The sequence below is a fragment of the Mixophyes fleayi genome, chromosome 7 (assembly GCF_038048845.1).
Source record: "Mixophyes fleayi isolate aMixFle1 chromosome 7, aMixFle1.hap1, whole genome shotgun sequence".
NCBI lineage: Eukaryota > Metazoa > Chordata > Amphibia > Anura > Limnodynastidae > Mixophyes > Mixophyes fleayi.
The window spans coordinates 100,602,561-100,626,673 of NC_134408.1; the positions used below are offsets into that span (position 1 = coordinate 100,602,561).

Sequence of the window (24,113 nt, forward strand, 5' to 3'; positions counted from 1 at the left end):
GTGGTTAGCACTTCTGCCTCACAGCACTGGGGTCATGGGTTCGATTCCTGATCACGGCCTTATCTTTGAGGATTTTATATGTTCTCCCCGTGTTTGTGTGGGTTTCCTCTGGGTGCTCCAGTTTCCTCCCACACTCCAATAACATACTAGTAAGTTAATTGGCAGCTAACAAATTGACCTTAGTCTTTGTGTATGTTACGAAATTTAGACTGTAAGCTCCAATGGGGCAGGGACTGATATGAGTGAGTTCTCTGTACAGCACTGCGGAATCAGTGGTGCTATATAAATAGATGATGATGATGATATTCCTATCAGCTCAGCTAGTTCACAAAATGTCACATGTGGAAGGACATTACAAATTGGATTAGATGCAAGCATCTGTGTATGAATCTGGTCCTCAGCTAGCAGAAAATAAAATGGGCTGTGCTTCTTTATTTTTCGAATTCCAAAATGTCTCTTTGTGTCTGCTTTAGGACTAGTAATAGACCTATCCATTTTATTGTCTTTATGATTTTGGAGTTTTTTTTAAATTTATATTTACAATGACTACACAGCCGCGTAATAGGCTGCATTCTGTGGTACAGTAAATTTTGGACAAATAGTCAGTGATATGTTCTAGTTTTGTTTCTCAGCATCACACGAAAAATGAATAGTCATCATACCACATTGCATTTGGCCCCATTGTTGAACATTTGTAGTCACAAAACATTAATCATATTGACAATGCCATAGATCATGGTGCTAAGTTTTCTGTGCTTGGATACATTTTGCATTAATAACTCTTAACCAATTCACATCTATGTCCAAAACTATTCTTACTAAAGATTAGAAAACATAGGTCATAATTACGTACAAGGAAACTGGAGTTGTTGAAAAAAGCTTGCAAAGGGCTTTATAATGAAGTTCAAAAAGGCTGTGGCGCAGAGCAATATCCTCTTTGGACACCTTTTGGCTGTCACAACTTAGAATATTCTGCTTACTGGTTTTGGCACTACTCACCAAAGAGGCGCAGAGTCTAACGTGTCCCAGGTCTTCACCAGGAACCCCCGCAAGGGAATATCCACTTCAGTTTCCACAGGTTTGCTTAGATTTCAGCGCATAGGTTTGCCAAGCAAGCTGGCAGTGTAGAGAGGAAGAAGGTTGCAGCAGTTGATGGAGGTGCAATGAAAAGCGTATTCCTTGCTAAGTACGAAGCAGGCACACTCCTTTGCCTGCAGAGCTGTGCAAAACACAGTGCTTTTCCAGAGAGAGTTTATTGAAATGAGTGAAAGTGGTGGATAAGTTACATTTTAATGTCTTTCCATCAGCACATACATTTCCAACATTTTGCATCAGCTCAAAGCTGGTGGAGACCATGTCTATTCTACAGTTTTAGTTGGACACTTATCGAACCTTCCAGTTGCACTTTGATAGAGACGCATATTTCTAGATGCATTTTGGCCAATGTACAAATGAAAAATCTTCAAACACACAAACATTTCACATGTAATAGAGTCAGTGCTGATGTTTCCTCACTCTCCTGATTACCTTAAGCCGTAATTTAGGCTAAACCAACCAGTATTTAGGGGAAAGATGGACAAGATTATTTAATTAAAGGGGTGTTCCTAAAAAGGTAGAAGGTTAAACTTTGATGTAGCAGAACACTGTTGCACAGTGCGTCTCTTCAGATTATTAAGCTTGGTTTTGTTCTCCAAAGTAAGAAATATGTAGTAAGGTTTTAATCTTGAGGTATTCCCATGGTAAAGCCTGAAGACAATGAGTCACCCTTAGGTGGGCGATTGAGGATAAGAGAGTGGGAGAGACAAGGATGACGACAGGTACAGAAGTGACATCTCTTCTTTTACATCTTCACCCCCAATTACCAACAAGGTAGACATTCCCAACAGAATAAAACATTTTAGCACAAGAACATTTATGTTTACTATTGTTCAAGTGACTTATAGCCCATATTTTTCTCTTTGTATTTGTTTATTTTTAATATTTAGGGATGATTACATTAACCTGTTCTTGTTATCACTGTGATAGGCTGGGCGACGTCAGTGAGGGCAGGATATTAGGTTATTATGTTATTATGTTTGATGCAAGCCTAAAACTATGCATCATCCCAAGAATACTACCCCTACCATGAAGCATAGGGGTGCTTTCTCTGCGTCATGAACAGGAAAAAATGGATGGAGCAAAATATTCATAAATGAAAGAGTTTTGCAGTCTGCAAGAGATATAGAACTTGAGAGAAGATTTAAATTCCGGTAGGACAATGACCCAAAGCATACAACAAAAGCCACATTGGGGTGTCTTAAACAAAAAAACTTCAATGTCCAGGAGTAGTCCAGTTGATATATAAACCTCTATCTCATTGCTAATTGAATGTGGAATTATTGAAAATTGTTGTTTCCCAGTATTCCCGATCCAACATGATAAACAGTATTACAATCGAAAATGGGCGAAAATTAATGTTCCAGATGTGCAAAGCTGGTAGAGATTTACCCAAATGGACTCAGCTGTAATTGCTGCTAATGGTGCTTCTACTAAGAATTAAACGAAGGAGGCAAATACTTATGTCCGTTTTTATGTGTAAAGCTTTTCAGTTGTTTTCTAGTTCATATTACATGGTATTTTGTGTTCATGAATGAATCAATAAGAGGCCTATTTATTAAGCCATGTGGAAACGAATTTTTGCACATGGTTTAGGCATTTTTAAGTAACACATCTATGTGACAAAAGTCTAACACAGGAGATGTCAAAGATATCACCGGCTTTACATTTCGCATTAAACCATAGTCCCCAGCATTTTCAGTGGGGACTGCCGTCTGGTTAACTACCGCAAAATGGCTCTGCGCATGTAAAGACTCACTCTGGGTTTAAACTCTGAGTTGTTAGTTACAGAAAGTCATCGCTGGGACAGTCTCCTATCGCATGTGCTGCCCCTGCATGAGTTTTCAATAAATGGCTGTGATATATCATCCCATATCATTTCAATTAGGGATGATAATTAACGGGCGGCATATGTGGCCATTCATAAATAGGCCCCTAAACCCATTTTAATTTCATAATGTAAGAAAATAAAATGTGATTAATGCCAAATGGGGTGATTACTTTTTATAGTCACTGTATGTTAGACACAATTTTTCAAAGTAATATTTATTAGGTTAGTGAATACATAATGCTGCCCCTCATTCAGCTGCATGTGACAGCTGCCTCATTATGTTTTATCAGATGCACCTCCCTGACTTGCTGTAATAGGATCATCTGATTGATACCCAGTTATTATACACATATTTTTATAGTGACCCTATTTAAATGTTTATATGGGTTATATATTTAATACTGTAGTAATATGTTAAATATACTTTAGTGTATGGAATGGGGTTTAATGTAGGATGCGGTCTCAGATAATGTCTGTGGTGCAGTGTTTGCAGGTAGTTTTTTACGCCTCAGTGCCACTCTTAAGTGGTGCGTATTTGTTTCATTGTTCTACTTTGAACAGTGAGAACCTGTAGAATGAACTAGTGGTGGAAGACATAGTTGGACCAATCTGCATTATCCTAATTTGTTTGTATGACCTGCATGGGAAGTTGGTAATGACCACAATTGGTGGCTCGACAAACACTTGTACAACTGACTAACTGTCTAATTAATTCATATAATATTTGTATAATTTTTGCACCTCTGTATTCTCTCTTTCATTGGAGTACACTGGTTTAGCCTTTTACATTTTCAGGGAGTATGGTTTATCAATGGTATAAATCAACTGGCTCCACACACTTTATTATTAAAGCTCTTTAATATAATGGTCTAAATATATATTTTCTGTTAATTCTATATTGTTATAATTGTTTTTTGATTGGTTTTGAATGTTTATATATCCTTTACAATTGTAAGTGGTAATTGGCTCTTTAAGAATTGTAATCTATATAATACAATTATAGATGTACTCATCATTCTTAAGCAATTTTGTAATTGATTTGGTATTAAATCTAAAATTGGCATTTGCTCTAAGGTTGCTCATATATTGCTTCTTGAGCTGTCACTTGAGGTTTCTGGAAAAATATTGGTCACATATTGAAGGCAGCACAGATATCCATAAACAAACTTTATCTTCCCATTGTAAGGGCTTTGCACCAAAGAAAGACCTTCAAATAATGTAAACGGATGCAACTCAATTCACATTAAGGGAGAAATTTACTAACTATGATCAAACTACAGGCTTTCTTTGCTATTATCAATAATTTTTACTGAGTTTTTTCAAGGGTAAGTATCTTGGTACAGAAAAAAGAGTTATAAAGAGGGTACAACAAGGGGGAGGGGGTTACTCAAAAGGAAGAACAAACGTTATACATTTACAATAAAAAAGAACAGACAAAAATACCCCAAATACATTACAAAAAATGGGAACATATACATTAGCATCAAACTAAACTGATGGTTTTCATCCGCTTTGTGTGCAGTTTGTAAACTGTGCAATTTACTAAATGCCAAACCGCACATCAAAGCACATGAATGAAAACAGCAAGTGCTCAAAGTGCATTAGCAGTTTGGAGACCTTGCTGGGATATAAAGTGTCCCATATATCAAGGGGCAGTATGCCAAACTGCATGTCAGACTGCTGCTTAATAATAAAAATAAAGATGTGGTTCTGACAAGCGAGTTAACTTAAACCGCATATAAGAAAAAGAACAAAAAATGAAAAAAGCCTCTCCCTTACATTCCTTAACATCCCAACCTCCTCCTCATCAGCTGACATGCACTGGGCCCCTCCTGGTACCGTTGACTGTTGGGTACTAGTCTCATACTGTTGAAGTATAGGGCAATCTATTATGGCACAAGAGGTGCCAGCAAGCACTGACAGCCCATGTTCTTGGCATATTTGCATTTGTAATGCCACAAATGTGTACTACACGTATTGCTCCCCTAAAAAATAGTTAACTATTGCTCTCATCATAAATACCTATATCCCCATTCATAAACTATTGTCTGGATCATACATAAATAACTATTGTCCTGATCATAAATAAATATAAACTGACCCGACAATAAAAAAATATATAAAACTATGATAAATAATTCCATAATGCCCCCATAAGTAACAATTACTTTTTGCCCTCATAAATAAAAAATGCTGCACCTATAATAAATACTTACTTAACATCTTTCTTGGTCAACGTAATCCAATGGAAACTGTTAATCTATATGAGAAAGATAAAAACATATGGACAGAACGCTCCGATAACTCCGGACGCAAAATGAATAAATCTCCAGTGAGCCCGGATACACTGCTCAGACATTCTCAGATAAGAGATCACTGCTGATTGGCTGTCCAACTATTGACTAGCCGGGATCATCGCAGCATAATTCATTTTGCGTTAGGTGTTCATCAAGAGTTGCCCATCCATTCAATATGGTTATTTTTCGGGACAGTAATACCCTGGTACCCAATGACCACGGGTACCAGCAGAAGGGTCCAGTTCTAGTTGTCATTAGGCCAATGCTCTCTAGGTGCGGGGACCCCCCGGTGAACCAGGCCTGATAGTAATTAAGCAATGCTGCTATTGAATGTAAGGGGCAGTAGCATGCGATTTGGCCTAGACCACGTGCAATTCAGGAGTTCTCTGTGGTTCGGAGCTGAAAACCATCCAATGTATGGCGGATTGCAAAATACACAATAAACTGCACCTTAGTAAATTTCCTGTTAAATATTTCTGTATTTATAGAAAATTACTGCAAATATCTAATTTCCCAGAACTGTGAAATTATATTATTTTCATAGACTAGACGCACCTTAGACCAACATTATCCTGGCTTTTTGTGATGAGATAGGATTTGATCACATGTCGTTGTTTCTTCACCAGGAAAGCACAAGTCGACCTCACATCATAGAAAAAGTTCCAGGGTCCCACATTTCCAGACTTCCAAACCTTTCTGGTAAGTCACACCTACTGCTCAGCTGCTATATACAGAAGAGTCAAACCACACTTGTGTCAGAGATTCCATAATGTTTACAATATCACACTTGTGACATAAACTGGATAATGTTCTGCATGAATGGGTTTTTTCTTCAGGCAGGAGTTATCCTAGAAAAATCTGCTCCACATATGAGTGTTAGGGTAATGTCTGGCAGTTTGGTGATAGCTACTTTATTAGGTTTCTGTAATACAAGTGTAGTGATACAGGTGTAATATCTTGAATCTAAAAACTCAAAATGACGTGTGTTTGTGTAGAAGGTTGTGCAATAAAGTTTTACATTGTAGTAGAAAGTGTAATTTCACATAATTGTCAATTTTAAGACATCAATGGCTGTTGAAATTTTCTTAGATCTGTGTTACATGGATCATGGCCGAAAATTAATTTCAGTTTATACCGCTCTCTGTCACAATTTTACACCTCAAAATTTTTTGCCAGCCCACCTAAAGTCCTGTGCCCTAGGCTGCAGTCTAGTTAGCATATTGGATAATCAGGACCTGGCTTTATGTGGAACTGCAATTGTTAATAGTAAAGTGGGTCCAACATAAAGTGCAGTCTGTACCTTGTTTACATTTGCCTACGTTTTAGGGCTAGGTAAGAATAATTAGGAAGCAAATGATGACATCTGTACAGTAAACTGCTAAATTCATTTTTGTAGACGGTTTTGTGGTTACACTCATATTTAAAGGAGTTTCCACCTTCAGATATCTTGCATAGGTTATTTAAAATACTCTTCTGTAGCTATTGGTAAGTACATTGCTTTATCTTTCTGATGTTTGTATTTTTCACCAAGATCTTTATACTTATCATGAAAAGTTGCTTATTTTGTTACCTTTGGGTCAAGGGAGGGCTGGCAAATTTTAGCCCGAAAGGCAAGATTCGACTCAGAAGCCTATTTTAATGGAAAAAAAATGCAGGTGGCCCAGTGACCCAGCCCAAGGTAGCCCACTATGTGATCGGGCCAGGGGGGCAGATGCCAACCTGCCCCCCAGCCCAGCCTGTCTCTGTTTTGGGTACAACAGAGCTCAGCTCTTTGGATTGGGTACAGTTGTGATACTGAGCAGTTGTGTGTTATATCCAAGGGAAATACAAATAAAAAGTTGCTTATATGATATAGAGTCTTTAGTGAAAAACAGTGACGAAAGTGAGGCATATCAAGCAGGTTATCTAGTAAAAGTTGCAGAAGGACATATAAAAAAATAAAAATAAAGTAGTCTGAAATAATGAATAAATTATAATAGTAATTTTCTCGTCAACTCCGGCAGAATCAGAAAGGAAAGACACCAATGAGCAGCCATTTTTTGCACAAACACAGTGGCTAAGAAGGAGAAGAAAACGAGCACTAAATGTAAGTAACAGTTGAAAATGTAGATTTTTAAAGCTTCTTGCAAAAATGTACAAGCACAACTACATTTGATGGTAAACAACAAACACCATGTTGTTTCAATAACCTTTTACACCGGAAGTTAATGATGCAAAGAAAAAAATGAAATCCCCTGCGGATCAAAGTTGTTCTGGTGGAGGCTTGCTGGAAGCCTTAATAAAACACATTGGCCTTGATTCATCAAGACACATATTCTGAGCGCAACCCGCATTTAGTATTACACGCATGTATTTAGGCTTTATGTACTCCTGAATTCATCAAGGCACGGGTCTGAAGATACATGCGCTGTTGAAAATCGGATGTAGGTCTGCTGTGCTATACTACACCAGACGCAGCAGGATGTGTCCAATGTGGATTGTAAATTTAACAAAAACTGCACAGGTAAAAAAAAATAATTATTGAATTAAAGTCACCTGTTATTAACAAAGGCATTAATGATAAAACAGGTTGAAAAAAAAGTTTGTTTTTTCTTTTAGTTTTTTTCACCCATAAAATGCAAAATACATTTATTAGACTGTTGTTAATGTCTACTGAGCACAAAATACATTATTACAGTTGCTCGTGATTGCAAACACATGTTATACAAATACGAGACTGTCATTACTACTGATCAGGACTTAGACTAGCCCTGTATCTGGAGCAAGAGATACAACAGAAAAACATGTAACTTTCAGACGCTCAGAGCTGTATTTGGACGGATTCGGACGTGGTTGTGTGTGCTTGAGTTTGCCACACACCTACTGTAAATTTACTACTGCAAAATGCCCCTTCCCCACCCCCTTCATTTGCCAAAATCGTAGGCTGTAATAAGTGTCCTTTGCGTTCAAAGACGGAGCGGACAGGGTTGCGTTCACAGCAGTATCCCCTGGTTCTGGGCATACGCTCAGTGATTTTCCAGACGATATGCTCAAAATCGGCAGATACGATTGATGAATCAGGCCCATTGTGTATGGAATATCTACTTAGAACTTTCCTATTATAACTTCCTGTTCTGTTCTACATTACAGGAGATTTCTCATTTTTAATGTTTTTATGAGTGACAAATATTTTGCATGATGGAATTGTTCAAACATTGTAAAACATTAATCGTCTCACATGTCTCTACCACAAAGCCATATAGTTGCTTTAATACATATATTCGTCTTCTAGTGATTCCAGCATCCAAACTATTTTTTTGCTGGGATTTCGCATTTCCCGACCCTATTTCTGGCATTTACTCATTGACTGCAGTAGAGCTTGGCAGGCAAACAGTGTACTTAGATTATGGGTGCTTGCTTTAGAAGAATGTACAAGTTAGCACTGCAGAACAACATGAGTTCAAAGGATAAATACACCTATTTTTTTTGGGCAAAAATAGACTAAATTTTGGTTAGCTTTTATTGTAAAACTCCATCTAAAAATTTCCTGCCCCCTCCTTTTCCACAAACTTGTAGCACCAAGTAGTGTCCTATTGGCACTGTTCCCTACCAATGCATATACTTACTTGAATGTCCAACATCACAACATGGAGAAGTTCCAATGTAAATGGCCCAGTGGAAGGTTGTCATCTGGAAGCTGATTGAATGAGCTAAGGCTGTGATCCTCTACAAGTACCCAAGACTTCTAGTATCAGGGGTGGGGTGGGAAGCAGGGGGTCCCCTTTTAAGCATTGTTTTGTTTGCAACCACAAGACTACAAAAAAAAAATCATTAAAACTCTGTGATAAAGGTTTGATGAGGAATAAAAAAGCTATGGTCACAACACTTTCTAGAAATCAAGATAACATGTCTTGCTTCAATGCACTTAATACAATCTATATAAAATTTCCATAACAGGTGCCCCGTGGAGTCTTTGAAGAAATTAAATATGTAGAACTTATGATTGTAAATGATCATCAAATGGTAAGTAATAGTCATGATTTTTTCACTTACAATTCTATACCATACCAGAGGTATACTACTTGAGTCCCTTAATAGATTTCTCCGGCCTTCTGTCTGTTTAAAGGAGCGTTATCTTTCTTCTTTTCCGCCACAATTTTTATGTGTTTTGGTGTTGTTGTTTTTTTTTTTCTGTTCATTTCTTTGCTTTTTAATTGGTTAGGATCAGAGGACCTATAGTGTTAAAAATGGGTCCCACCGAAAATCAGGATAAAAAGGTGGGAGGAGATTGAATAACATGTAGCCAATCTGAGAACATTAAAAATTGTGCAGATTATTTCAGCTCAGCTAACTCCCATGTGAAATGGAAGGGACTAAGTCAACATGTAGAGAACCAAGCATATGGTTATTAACCACAGAACACAATAGTTGTATGAGTCTCCTCCAAATTAGTGCAATGAGATTGTGCTGTCAAATGGACCTCTATATGGACAAAGTTCATATTCAATATGATTTCTTTAACAGAAAAAAACTAAAAAATAAAATAAAGTAATGTGTAATACAGCATAGACAAATGTGTTGTTGGCATATGTCATTTTGGTGTTTCTGTGCTTCAATAAAGCACACACAACACTAGTGAAATAAAATACTTTTGTATTCAGACCCTTACATACAGCTTACCTGTCTTAAGTATTCTGACTAGACAAGTGCTGTTGTCATAATTAGAACCCAAAACATCAAGGAGTTGGCATGTTAGTTATAGAATCTGACACCCTTTACCTCAGAATCAGTATGAGAATTTACAGCACATTCTGATTTATACTTTTTCTATTTATATTTTTTTTATAAATTGATATTTTTCATTCTGTGATGGCTCTTCTCATAGGAAAATAAAAGGAGCCTTGAGCTGTGATGTATTATGTATGGCCTCTGACAGTAAGCATGTTTAGCTCTTTATCTCATGTGGCAGGCCCAATCTGAGAAAATGCTGAAGAATGCAAACAGTCATCTGATATGACAACAGACTGGAAAGCCTGTTTTTTAGAAAGATATTTTGTGCAGAGCTAGATTTTCTATATTTAGCTTACACTGTGTATTCTAGAATAGTAAAACATTTTCTTTTAGTTAACACATTTTAAAGTCCATGTTAAATAGTATATTTCTGGGCCTAATTGTCTCTTTTTTAAAACTAGAAATGTGTCGTATAGATTATAATAAAAGATATTAAAAAGGCACGTTGCATTTTAACTAATTTTCCTAAATACTAATCTTTATGCCTTACATCGAAGCTATTTCTATATAATGATAAACAAAATAAGTTTCACCACTAGGTGACAGTAAATACTTATGATTACTATTATCCAATCTGTGCTGTAGCCATTGATTCTAATGATGATTAACAGTTTTATTTTCATTAATTTAATTTATTTGTTACACTGAAAATTGTCCTCCTGATATAACACTTTACTTAATATAGTTTAGAAACCTATATCTAACATTGCCACATGTAATCCATGGAGAAATAATATTATTTATTTTAGATTTATTATATCTTTGACTCCGTCATCACTAGAACTGATTTATATCTCTATGACCAAACCAGTTTTCACTTTCTATAAATATAAAACGTAGAGGGAGATTTTTAATAATGTTTAAATTCTGTTTACTATTGTTTTTCCAATTGGCGGATATTTGATTGCTAACAAGGGTAATAATTGTTTATGATGGGGAAACACTTATTATGTGGCACTACAAGTGCCAGCATGCTCTGGCGCCCATTTGTTTGCTAGCACTTGTAGTGACACATGTGTGCAATATAAATGGTGTCCCTGTCATGAAATTATAAGTGTTGTCCCCATCATAAATAATTGTTGCGACTGTTAGCAATCAAATATTATTTCCCATTAATATAATTATATATCCATATTGCCCCCATAATATAATAAAACAATAATTTTGCACCCTTTGTATAATGAAAAATAAAAATTTCCACCAAAAGTTAATTGTAAATTAATTTTGAGCCCATAATAAATAAATAATGATTGCCACAATAAGTAATATGCCAATGGGGCCTCCTCTTATGTTATGAATGGCAAGATATCTCACACAGCATGTTTAAGATAACTAGCCTATAAGAAGCAGGTATTAAATTAGCTGTCATTTTTCTGGTGTTTTTATGGCAGTTTTTAATAAATTGCTGATGGATTAGGTGTTTTTAGCCTGAAACACATCACTTGTGGTTTTACATTCAAACCTCAAACCGGCCTATACTAAATATGGAGGATTGGAGCTCTAATTCACCATAAATCTGTGGTGATGTGTTGTGGGTGCCATCTGCTGCCAAAAACAACTTTTATTAAATTGATCTCTAAATGTGTGTACGTGTCAAAAATGTTGAATAAATGTCATTCTGCTTTTTTTGGGTCTCCCTGTGTTATTGCAGTAGCATGCATGACAACACAGTACTTCCAGAATACCACAGCTATCTGTGTAAGGATCTCCAGTTTTACTTACATGGGTTGGCTTTAGGTAATACTTGCCCATTATCTGGGAATGTCCAGGAGACTTGCGAATTCCGGGTACGCATCCCGGACTCCCGGGAGAGCAGGCCATTCTCCCGCATCCTGCCCACTTCCCAGTGAAGTGGACAGGATGGGAGCCTCCATTGCGCGATATGTGGTGAATCACCGCGCTCTGCCCCCTTTGGTCCTCCCAACTTACCTTCACCAAAAAGTAGGTAAGTATGCTTTAGGTTGTTACTACGCAAGTGTTGGCATGCTCAGTAACAGTCTGAACCCAACAGAGACAGAATGTCAGGATGTCCTTGCGCAGCTGTGAGGATCTGCACTCTGACAGAGAGGGTGCAGATTAGAGGCTGCTGAAGTGGTCCAATAGAGATAGTAAGAATAACTTTAAAAAAAAAAAAAAAATACCTTTGACCATATTCAAGTAAGAAACATTGTATGGAGAAATATGATAATTACATGTAAAACAAGCAGTTTGCAAACAATACTTGTTTGTTCCTTAGGTAACCTTGCTTTTTTGTTTTATGACAGCTACAGCTTTCTTTTGGTAGTATATTGAAGTTAATATGTTTTTATTTTATGGATACTGTATGGGTAAAACAAATAAAAATAGCATAATGTTTGGTCCCGGGTGGTAAGCATCACGCGGAAGCTGCTAGGTAAAGACATACCCAACACTCCGGTGTTCTGGCTGTTAAATAAAGTTGATATGCCCCTATCACTTTTTAAAAAATATCTCTTGAAATTTATTATCTCAGCAGCAAAGGCAGTAATTCCAGTGAAATGGAGATCCACCATGCCTCCGAGTATTCGGGACTGGTCTAATAGATTGGAACACTATAGGCTCATGGATGAGATGCACCTGTCAACCACAGACTCATTTGAAATGTATTATGCTATCTGGGGCCCATGGCTAAACCTTTTAGACTCTTCTGAGTCCCCGATCTCAAATTTGACTGATTGAGTGGTTTTGTTCCCACTTTTGCACCTGAAGATTGGCTTGGTTGGGTGGTCCATCTGGGTTTGTGTTGTACCAGGCAGATTCACAACCTACTAGGCTAACAGAGCTTTAAACTAAATTGAAGTTTTAAGTGAGGATTTTTTGCTACACCCCCTCCCCCAAATGTGGTTTCCCCTTCCCTTCTTTCCCTTTGTCTTTGTCTGTATGTTGTTCGTAATATTGTTACTAGTAGATTTGTGTATGGTATGGCATATATTTTTACAGGTCTTTGAGTACATTTTTGGACTTGAGCCAGGATGTCATTCTTTCTGTATCAACAGCCTACCATGCAAATTTGTTGATTGTGCATCTATAACCTGTCTGTGTTTACAAAAACCCAATAAAAATGTAATTTAAAAAAAATAAAAAATAGCATAATGTACACTTTTACAAAATTACACAATATTGCCATTGTTACTAAATAAGTATCATTTCATCAAGGTATGAGGCCCTTTTTAGGAGCTAGGAACAATGATAGTCCTTATTTTTACACTGTCACGAAGACACGACCAGCTGCCGTGACTTTAGGTGTTTGCTGTAAGAGGTCACACACGATTCCAGCCCGCAGTCTCTCTCTCTACCTATCACACAGGTGATAGACCTACTGAATTGCCCCTAAACAGTGCTCTCACACCCTCCACACACTTCAGGTTTGCCACCACCTATTGAATACGGCAATATACTGTCCCACAAGGCTTCTAGCTGCCCACAGACTAGCAAGACCCACACTAGCGAACAAAGGGTTAACTCTTCACACCTCCAGACTGTTACACAAATGTAAATGCAAGCACACACAGCTTGTTAATCAAATGTATCAAAAAATCACACACTGGCATTCAAAGGGTTAACTTGTTTGAGCTATTTCTTCTTAACAGGCTAATGGATTTGTTAGAGAATCAAGGACGCCACATATCAAATTATAGATTTATTTGATTGATAAAACATACACCTGCAAAGCAGTTTAAAATAAAAGGGGTTACATTCAGAGTAGCACTTACATGAGTTGCATTTTCTGGCCAAGGGAAATTGGCTTGAAAGATGGACAGCTTATCAATGTGAATTGATTTCCCACAAGTCTGAAAAACTAGTCTTTCACAACACAGGTTTTTAAGCAAAATGAAATGGGACGGCATTCACAGGAACAGTGTGGATGTTAATGTGGGGGGTGGAAATGTCCCCTGGATGTCACCTAGGGTTTGTTCAAAACGATTCCTAAAGTTTTGACCTTTGGTAGTTTCTTTCAGATATATCCCAGAGACATAACTCCTCCCTTCAATAAACCGGTCATAATCTCCTGCACATTTAAATACCAAACATGATGGAATTATGACAATGTGACATACCTTTTCCAAAGATATGTGATTATAGCTGTTCCTGGATACCACCAGAACCTGTCATTCACAACCCTGAAGTGATTTCTGCTAGATTGCATGCGGATGGACTGATAGGTCAGTGTCCAAGTTTATCTCATTTAATTTCCCCTGGGTTATACTGTGATAGCTGCTAGCTGGCTCTCACTAGGGTCTCCGGTGTGATGGGTTACGAAGGGTTTAAATATCTCATTTGGCTGGGCCTCCTGATTCTTCCATAGCGGTGGGCTAACCTCTGAATTCTTAAGGAGTCCTATCCCTTGCACTGCAGCTACTAGCTCCACTGGCAAGTCCTTCTTCCCCTCATCTGGCAAACTATAGATTGGTAGGGCACACGCATCACTGTCATTATGAGCTTACAACAGATTACCATGAAAATTCCTATGTATCCTCCTGGCATGTTCTATTGGGACTACATAGTGGACTTCATTTAGGTGTTGATAAATGAGATATGGGCCCTCCCATGCAGCCTGGAGTTTATGCTGGGATTGAGGGGGTAGTACCCACATCTTCTGACCCACTTTGTAAACTCTCTCCCTGCAGGGGGAACATAACACGGCTTCTGGCTTGCCTGGGCCTGCGTCATGTTCTCATGTACCAACCCTGTCAGAGCGTGCACTTTGTCTCTAATCCTCATTTCCTCTAAGTTAAAGCCTGAGGGAAAAATGGCCTGGGAGGCCTGGGATTCCTGACACTGCACTTCTAGGTGGGGAAGTACAGTAGCAGGGTTGCTAAGCCCCTCCTCTACACTCTCTGTGTTGCTCACTGACTGAGTCTCCTTGTGGGGGATGCCTGAAAGAACGCCTCCCTCACCCAGAAACACATCTAAGTGGGAACCCATTAATTCTGGCACAGCAGAATACCTACTTCCATTCTGCCCTGCTTCCCAGTTACAAAATGTCCTTTGTCTTCAAGATTCTCACCTATGCATATGGCTCTCTCATTTACATTTAGTGGTTCTTTGTGTTTACACTACCTACTGAAAGAGTCAATTAGGAAGTGGAATACATGATCAAAAACAATGGATGTCTGTGATCTGCATATCTTAAGCAGGTCCCCCTCACAAAAAGGGTTTGCTCAACCTAATTACCTCCTACTATTTGGGTCCTGACATTCAATATTCTATTTCATCATATCAGATTTATGCTCTCATCCTGACATACACTTTTCCCTGTGATTGTTCATTGCTTCTCAAGGTATACACCTTCACTCCACAATTGGAGCATCCTAAACATCAAGGTGCACTTAAACATGCACTTTGATCTGAAGAAAGACTGGAAATTATTTAGGAGCTGCTCTGTGCAAATGTTACATCATCTCAAAGTCCAATCTCCTATCTCTTTAGTACCAGCTCATAGCTTATTTATGACTTAAATAAATCATGAGCGTGAGGAGACATAGGGACTGTCTTGACTACGTGAGTTTTTTCTGCATGTGTAAAGCTTTTACTACATAGCAGGGTATGGGATTACACACACTTGTCCGTCACAGGCTATACCTCTGAATTAAAGAACAGCAGCATGTCCCCCTCAAATCTAGGAACAGTGCTAGACAGCATGGAATATATACATACTTGCCAACTTTTGACTTTTGCTGTCCAGGAGGGGACGTGGGTGGGATGGAGAGCGCGGGCCTTGACAAATTGCGTCATATTGGCCCTGTCCCTGTGATGTAATTATGCGGGCCAAGATGACGCGACTCTCAGGGAATCGCATCATGATGGCACTGATGCAGGAGGTTGCCCTACTCTCCCAGGAGACCTACTCAAATTTCAGGAGTCTCCCGGACACTCTGGGTGAGTTGGCAAGTATGGCTATATAACAAATTAAATTAAATTAAAATGTATTTAACATTTGTGCTTGGGTGGTTTTTATTGTAAGGGTATAATGGCCAGTGGTCTTAGGAGCACTCCAGAGGACCTTGTGTTACTTTCACAGTGTGCGGAAACCTTCATACACACAAATGTAACTCATGGAATAAAGACAGACCTCATATATATCCCCTCACTCGTATGATTTATTTAAGCCATAACTATTATAATAAAAATGGAAAAGCTTATTCAATTGAAGGGATGGTACTAATAGGATAGGAAATTGGACTTTTAGTTGCCCACTTTCAAAACCACCGGGAGATTCAGGGAGAGGAGTCATGTGACAAGGGGTAAAAAAATTCATGGCATTTCAAAACAGAGGGTGGGGCTTAATTATGTGAAATCTTGTTGGGAGGATGCGTACTCTTGCAAGGGTCCCGGAGGACTCCCCCAAATTCGTGAGCCTCCCATAAATTCTGTGAGAATAGGCAGGGATGTGTAACATTTGCACAAAGCAGCTCCCAAAATATGTCCAGCCTTTCTTCAGATCATCAAATTTTTAATTGTACCTTGATGTTTAGGATGCTCTGATTGTGGAGTGAAGGTGTGCACCTTGATGTTTAGGATTGTGGGGTGAAGGTGTGTACCTTGACGTTTAGGATTGTGGGGTGAAGGTGTGTACCTTGACGTTTAGGATTGTGGGGTGAAGGTGTGTACCTTGACGTTTAGGATTGTGGGGTGAAGGTGTGTACCTTGACGTTTAGGATTGTGGGGTGAAGGTGTGTACCTTGATGTTTAGGATTGTGGGGTGAAGGTGTGTACCTTGACGTTTAGGATTGTGGGGTGAAGGTGTGTACCTTGACGTTTAGGATTGTGGAGTGAAGGTGTGCACCTTGATATTTAGGATTGTGGGGTGAAGGTGTGTACCTTGACGTTTAGGATTGTGGGGTGAAGGTGTGTACCTTGACGTTTAGGATTGTGGGGTGAAGGTGTGTACCTTGACGTTTAGGATTGTGGGGTGAAGGTGTGTACCTTGACGTTTAGGATTGTGGGGTGAAGGTGTGTACCTTGACGTTTAGGATTGTGGGGTGAAGGTGTGTACCTTGACGTTTAGGATTGTGGGGTGAAGGTGTGTACCTTGACATGCTCTGGAAGGGGCATCAAGATGCAGCAATGCAAAAACAAAGTGTTTTGTGGTGCTCATTGAGTTTGATTTGTAAAATAAGGCCCACTGTTTTGTAATGGCTTTTGCTGTTACTGCTTTATTTGTTGTATGACCTATGCTGTCAATAAAATAGTCTCTTGAAACAAAATAAGGAAATAAGGTCTAAAATGTACTATTTTTAGCTGGCCACACACACTGTAAAATCACAATTGATATCAGCAAAAAGACGAGGATCCTGATAATGATCATAAATTCAGCCAGAAGGTGACAACTATCAACTATCAACCTATGCAATCATCATCAGACTGCATTAAGACGCTTCAATTCAGCCAAAACTAATCCAGCCTTTAGGCCAATGCTCCAAACAGCCAGATCTCATCCATTTTGATCCCCTATGTATATGGCAAACTTGGTCAATGATCCTGTCGCTTTACCCTGTATGTAGCCAACTTTAGTACCCAGATTTGCTGAAATTCAGGTCTGTAATTAACATACCAATTGTCTCATTAGTTAAACTAAAAATATAAAAGTGCTTGCTGTTGATATTTGTAAAATTTTTACTATATTATTTAGAATTGTTTGGGAAAAGACCACACACACACACACACACACACACACATCTAAATGTAAGGTCATCGTAAGTACTTTAATAGAACTTTTCAAGATTTCCCTTTCTAGTGACCACTTGGTGGCAGTATTGCATATACTGTAATATTCTGGACTGTTTCCCACAGTAAAGGATAGGATTCATATATGTTAGTCAGCAGATACTAAGAGTATGTAAGTAATATGTGCTTCAAGCTGACATATTTTTCTTGTTTTGTTCTAGTACAAGAAACAACGTTCCTCTCACATTCATACCAGCAACTTTGCAAAATCTGTAGTGAACATGGTTGATTCTGTGAGTATGTAATATATATATATATATATATATAATTTTATGAGCATTAAAGAAAAATGATTTGCTGTTATACATTGTCAACTTCAATATATGTGCTCATAGACCAACAAAGGGGGATGTTAGAATTACATTCACCATTAACTTCACAGGCATTATGATTTTGTTGTTGTTGTTGTTGTTGTTGTTGTTATTATTGTTATTATTATTATTATTATTATTATTATTATTATTATTATGAAACCACAACAAACCTAATGTCCATGACGCAAAAATGTATTACACCAAATGTGAAATTCATCCAATGTTAGTTACTTGCGTATTAATTAAATACATCCAGATTTGCCCAAAAAAATGTCAGTAATTTGCGAGCAGTGGAGAATCAGACTATAATATAGTGCTTGGAACATAAATAAGCCCATTATCAAGCATCAACAAATGTTACATATCTGTAAACTTATTAATGGAGTTTATGGTTCTTCTGGCACTTAGTCCTCTTGGATTATTCTAGGGAAGACCTCTGTGGAAGCTCTCTGTGACTCTGTGACAACATGTGCTGTGACTATCAGTACCATGACTATTGCTCTCTGCACAGACACTGTGTTTGGTATATTGCTGTTTGAACAGTTCAGCAACATATTGGAGTCCAATAGATGTGTGTGTTTTTTTTCTCATTTTGCAAGTTGCCCATATCTTCATCATCCCCGATTATTCACTATGCTAATAAATTAAAAACTAGTTGTTTCTGTACTTATCGTTACCTAAATAGATGTTCAAATACTCCAGGCAATACATTGCTTCCAATTGCTGTCTAAATAGGTGCATAACACATTGAACGAAGCAAAAAGTTCATCATCCATATAGGTGTTCAAGTACCCAGGCAATACAATTAGAAGAAATAATTAACCACAGTCCAGCCTCCAACTCCTTCAGTACCACCCTTAGCCTTATTTATGAAAGAAATGAATCAGGAGAAAGAGTTACCGGCTTTGTAATATGTGTTACTTTTGTATGTGAAGCTTTTTATTAGATTGCACACTCTGCTCCTAGAAACAGGGCCGTCTCTTCCATTGGGCACGATGGGCAGGTGCCCGGGGGCCCTGCAGGCAAGGGGGGCCCATCCGTTTTGGGTTTTTTTTCAAATACTTACCTTGCGGTCACATCAGCGGTGATCCGGCTCCCTCCCTGGTCCCCTCTTCCGTGCTGTGCTCGCAGTGAATGCTGGGCGTGATGTCATGCCCAGCAATCACTGCAACCACAGCACGGAAGAGGGTAGAAGAGACTCAGCGGCGTGGAAAAAAGAAGAGGATCGGACTTAAGGTAAGTTAAGGGGGCCCCTATATATATATATATATATATATTATTTTTTTTTTGTTTTTTGTTTTATTTTTTTTAGGGGTCCGGTACACTGCATTGCCCGGGGGCCCATAAAGTAGTTAAGGTGGCCCTGCCTAGAAATGCACTTCTCCGCCATAGGCCTATACTTTAAATAGGAGACATGAGAGTGAGATGTGCATTTGCAGGTATGCTCGCCTCCTATAGTAAGACAGTCCAATTCCATTGTCTCAAAAACAACAATACACACTACAACCAACCAAGGCAAATTGACTATAACCGGGAGTGCTCTTCACCCCCAACTAAGCATGTCAAAATGCTTGTTATTGGCTGGCAGGGAAGGCGATTCTGGGGAAATTCAATTTTGATCATTGTTGTCATTCATAGTGTGAGTCAATATTCTTTTGGGAATATTTATTGGACTATGATGATGCTCAATCGTCACTTCAGTGTGATGTGCTTAAAAACTGGCAGAGTAAACTTCCAAAAAATGTGGAAATGCTCACATTCATTAAATGATCAAGAATGAATAATGCCTACATTCACCATCCCCTATGCCTGTGCAAGATTCACATGAAAAATAAGTGCAGATATACTTTGAAAATATTTCCTGTGCAAATCCCAAATATTCCCTTTCCCTCCACCTCTCTTAGCCCATCTTAGAATCTCTGAGACAGGAGCAGGTATGTCCACAACAAGTGACAGCTAAGTAGCCTGTAAGGTCACCTGCACTCTTCATCTAGCAAACCTGTTCTTTTATTGCCAGATGCAAGAAACCATAATTCTTCATTCTAATTCAGTAGACTGTGATTTGTCTGTCTGTCTATCTATCTAGCTATCTTAGTATAATATTTGTTTATAAAGGAACTATGTGCTGACATTACTTCTATTGATTAATATTTCATGTCTTCTTTTATGAGCCGATACAGTTGATCCTTGATAACTGTAGTACTCATCCATATATCATTTTTGGTTTTTATCTTCCTGATTTATATACAGTTGAGGAGAACAACCTTATTTGATTGAAGTTCCATTGGAAGATACTCATTTCAAGGGGCTGCAATAAAACGTAACTTCCATAAACATGTAATACATGTAGAAATGTATGTACAGACGCAGTGACGGTGTAGTACCAGAGGGAGTGTGGCCAACCCATGCAGAGGCTGTGGTCACATCACATAGTGAGTGAACCATGTACCCCACCTCAACACATTTCCCCCCTCGCCCCTTCAGTAACACATTTCTTCCACCCATCTCTAACCTGTACTACATTCTCCCATCACCTCAGAAGTTACATATTCCCTGCCCTAAAGTTTGTAGTAACACTCCCCCTTCCCCTATAGCAACACGTTCCACCGCTGTTACAATACATTCCACCGCTGTGACAACACGTTCCACCGCTGTGACAACTCATTCGCCGCTGTAGCAACACATTCCACTGGTGTGACAAAACGTTCCATCGCTGTTACAATACATTCCACCGCTGTGACAACACGTTCCACCGCTGTGACAACTCATTCCGCCGCTGTAGCAACACATTCCACTGGTGTGACAACATGTTCCACCACTGTGACAACATGTTCCACCGCTGTAGCAACACGTTCCACCGCTGTAACAACATGTTCAACCAGGGTAGCAACACGTTCCACCGCTGTAGCAGCACGTTCCACCGCTGTGACAACACGTTCCACCACTGTGACAACATGTTCCACCTCTGTAGCAACACGTTCCACCGCTGTGACAACACGTTCCACCACTGTGACAACATGTTCCACCTCTGTAGCAACACGTTCCACCGCTGTAGCAACACGTTCCACCGCTGTAGCAACACGTTCCACCGCTGTAGCAACACGTTCCACCGCTATAGCAACACGTTCCACCACTGTGACAACACGTTCCACCTCTGTAACAACACATTGCACTGCTGTAGCAACACATTGCACCTAATCTAGTTTTTCATGGTTTTAATGGAAACCAACTTCAAACTATATACTGACTATATTTTTAAAGCACAAATATTCACAGACAAATAGAATAAATAGAGATTTACTTTGGGGCCATCCTCAACCAAGTCTTTACTTTTTAAAAATTCTACTAGAAAACTTCCAATTCAGCAGATCCCTGCATCAATTCACCCCAACTGCTTCCTATCGGCGATCTATAATTTCTGTTGGAGCAGCAGGCAAAAAAACATGGAGTGCAAGCTAGAGAGGGTACGTAGCAAGGAAAAAGCATAACAAAAAACTACCACGAGCAAGTGTAGAGCACACAAATTGGCAGTGCACCCAAAACACCACGGCTAAAAACACATATGGTATGAGGAACTGCAAAACCTCAAAAATCAAAGACATAAAAAACACCTATTCCACCAGCACAAGATCTGTAGCCAATACAAAAGTTCATAGGAAATCTTTAATATAAAACACAACTATAAAAACAGTTTCTTGGCATCAAAGTAATTACTTATCAAATTAGTGAAACATTGCAAACAGACTGATACCAAAGTTTAATCGGGGATCTGTGATCAGTGTTCAGCAGTCATGTAAAGATGGTCAATAATGCAGGTAAGAATAATAAAAATTCAGTTACCAACCAGGTTCCACTTCTTCAACTCTGGCTTAATAAGACCCAGAGATCTTAGGTTCAGTTCTTATCTCACAGCTAAGGTTTGTTCTGATGAAATCTTTCTAATAAAAGTGTTCTTGTTAATGGAGAAATATTTTAATTTACACTGATTTCGGGAGTGTTTTGTCAGACAGAAAAGCCACACAGATGAACAAACTACACTGTGGATTAGAATAGTGAGACCACTGTACCACTGCTATATGCTGCTTGTTGCCTGGGCTCTTATAGCAGAGGGACTTGATCAGAAGTTCCATATGCTGACACCAACCAAACATATACAATGTGTTCCTGCATCATAAGACTACCCAAATATTGTTTTTTCTCTCAGATCCTAATATAATTGCTCATTCTGTATGTGACTACTAATTTCCTAATAGTATATTTTATATTGACTTAGTTTTTACTGTTTAGTGGCTGTTCAAATAAGTTTAATTATTATTTATTTACAGACATACTGGTTTCTGCATCTTAATTTTATAGAGCATTATGATCTGTTATTACTATTAGGCCTAAGTGCAACTTTTTAGTGCTGTCATCCATTTATTTTTGTATTTTTTGGTATCGGTCACAGGTTTCTGAATAAACTTTCTGGACATTTGTGATTTTATTGGTATCAGTCTGTTTACAATATATGAAATTAATTTGATATGCAATTACTTTGATGTCAAAAAACTCTTTTTAGTTATGCTTTACATGAAAGATTTACAGCATAGGTGTCTATTAACAAACCTGGCTCAGTTACATTAAAATGTACAGCCATTTCCATTAGTTGCTCTTATAGGGCCTGATTCATTAAGGAAAGTAAAGCAAAAAAAATGAGTAACTTTTTGTGGGGACAGATTTACAGTTGGAATAGGGCATATTGTAGATCAACTTTAAATTGTAGTGTAAACATAAAGCATTCAAGTATGGGTGTGCTGCATGAAAAAACAGACAGAATTTAACTTACGTGCAAAATAATAAACTAATTTGCACCCCTTGTTATTGTAACATGATTTGTCCTGAAGAACATTCACTCCTTTTTTTGCCTTACTTTCCTTAACGACTCAGGCTCCTTGTATTAAGTTAGTTTGAGTCCTTGATCAGCGCTAGTGGATTAGCTCTATTTTTTAAGGTATTTAACATTCTAGGGTGTAACTAGACATTTGTGGTCTCCATAGCAAAGTTTAGTAAGGCCACCCATGTACCGCCCAATGGTGAAAATTATATACACATGGGGCTTTGATAGGGAAGGTGGCCCTCTCTCATCTGTGGGTCCCATAGCAGCTGCACCCCCCTTGCACCTATGGTAGTTATGTCCTTGTTACCAGTTACTATTTAGGTTTTTGTAGTGTTTTTTTAGTTAGAGCTAAGTTTTGTTTGTATTTAATGAAGTCTGTTGAATAACTAGTTTGCTGAACTTGTTCTGTTGTGGATGTTTTCACTAGCGTGTCACATTTAAAATTTCCTGTGCTAGACCAAAACCCCAAAATACCATATCAAGTTGACCTGTTATAGCCATCATTTTAATACATTTCCTTACACGTACTAAACCTACCTAGGATAAAAATGAAATTGGCAGAATCATTATGACTCATCAAAATGTTGTGCACGTTCCCATTAGATACAATGATGTCTGCTTCCATTTGCTCTTAGTCACATGAGATCTCAGCAGAATGGTTGATGGTGCTGTTCCCGCCAGTAGCTGAAGTACCGCTTTTGCAGGGGTTGTGGTGTCTATGGGGCATGGAGGTGAGTGTCCTGGAAATGCTGGTCTATCTGTTACATAGGCCCCTGTAATGCTCTTCTGAGCAGTGAAGGCCTGTTTTGACTTTCAATTCAAAAGACCAAATGAAGCTTCACTTCACATGTGCTGGTTACCGCTCTGGAGGATAGATCAGCATGGCCGGGTGCCCCCATGCCAAATTTTGCTATGGGACCTGGAAATGAAACATAATGCCTTTGTCTCAAGCCAACTTTCCTGCTCTGAGGACGTGAGAGCCTGCTATGCAGTGCCGATATTAGGACTATTGTAGAATTTCATGAATAATATGAGTCTCCATCAAATACTGGTATGGGTAGTAGTGCAGCTTTGTGTATTTACTTTCAAACTAATGCATTTTTAGAACCATTAAGTTGGCATTGTGAAAACCAATACCTGTAAATATGCTAACGTTCAAAACATATGCAAGTTTCCTTGTTCAT

At 38.5% G+C, this 24,113-nt stretch overlaps 1 protein-coding gene across 7 annotated transcripts in view; it reads left to right on the forward strand.

Moving 5' to 3' along the window:
• The window catches only part of ADAM23 (ADAM metallopeptidase domain 23), a 186,340-nt gene that overhangs the window by 110,134 nt on the left and 52,093 nt on the right, over positions 1-24,113 (forward strand). For all 7 annotated transcript variants that reach the window (XM_075180208.1, XM_075180210.1, XM_075180209.1 and 4 more), the window contains exons 7-10: positions 5,850-5,922; positions 7,227-7,309; positions 9,160-9,225; positions 17,901-17,972. In XM_075180208.1, the coding sequence (XP_075036309.1) occupies positions 5,850-5,922; positions 7,227-7,309; positions 9,160-9,225; positions 17,901-17,972 (294 nt within the window). The remainder of the gene's footprint in view (positions 1-5,849; positions 5,923-7,226; positions 7,310-9,159; positions 9,226-17,900; positions 17,973-24,113) is intronic.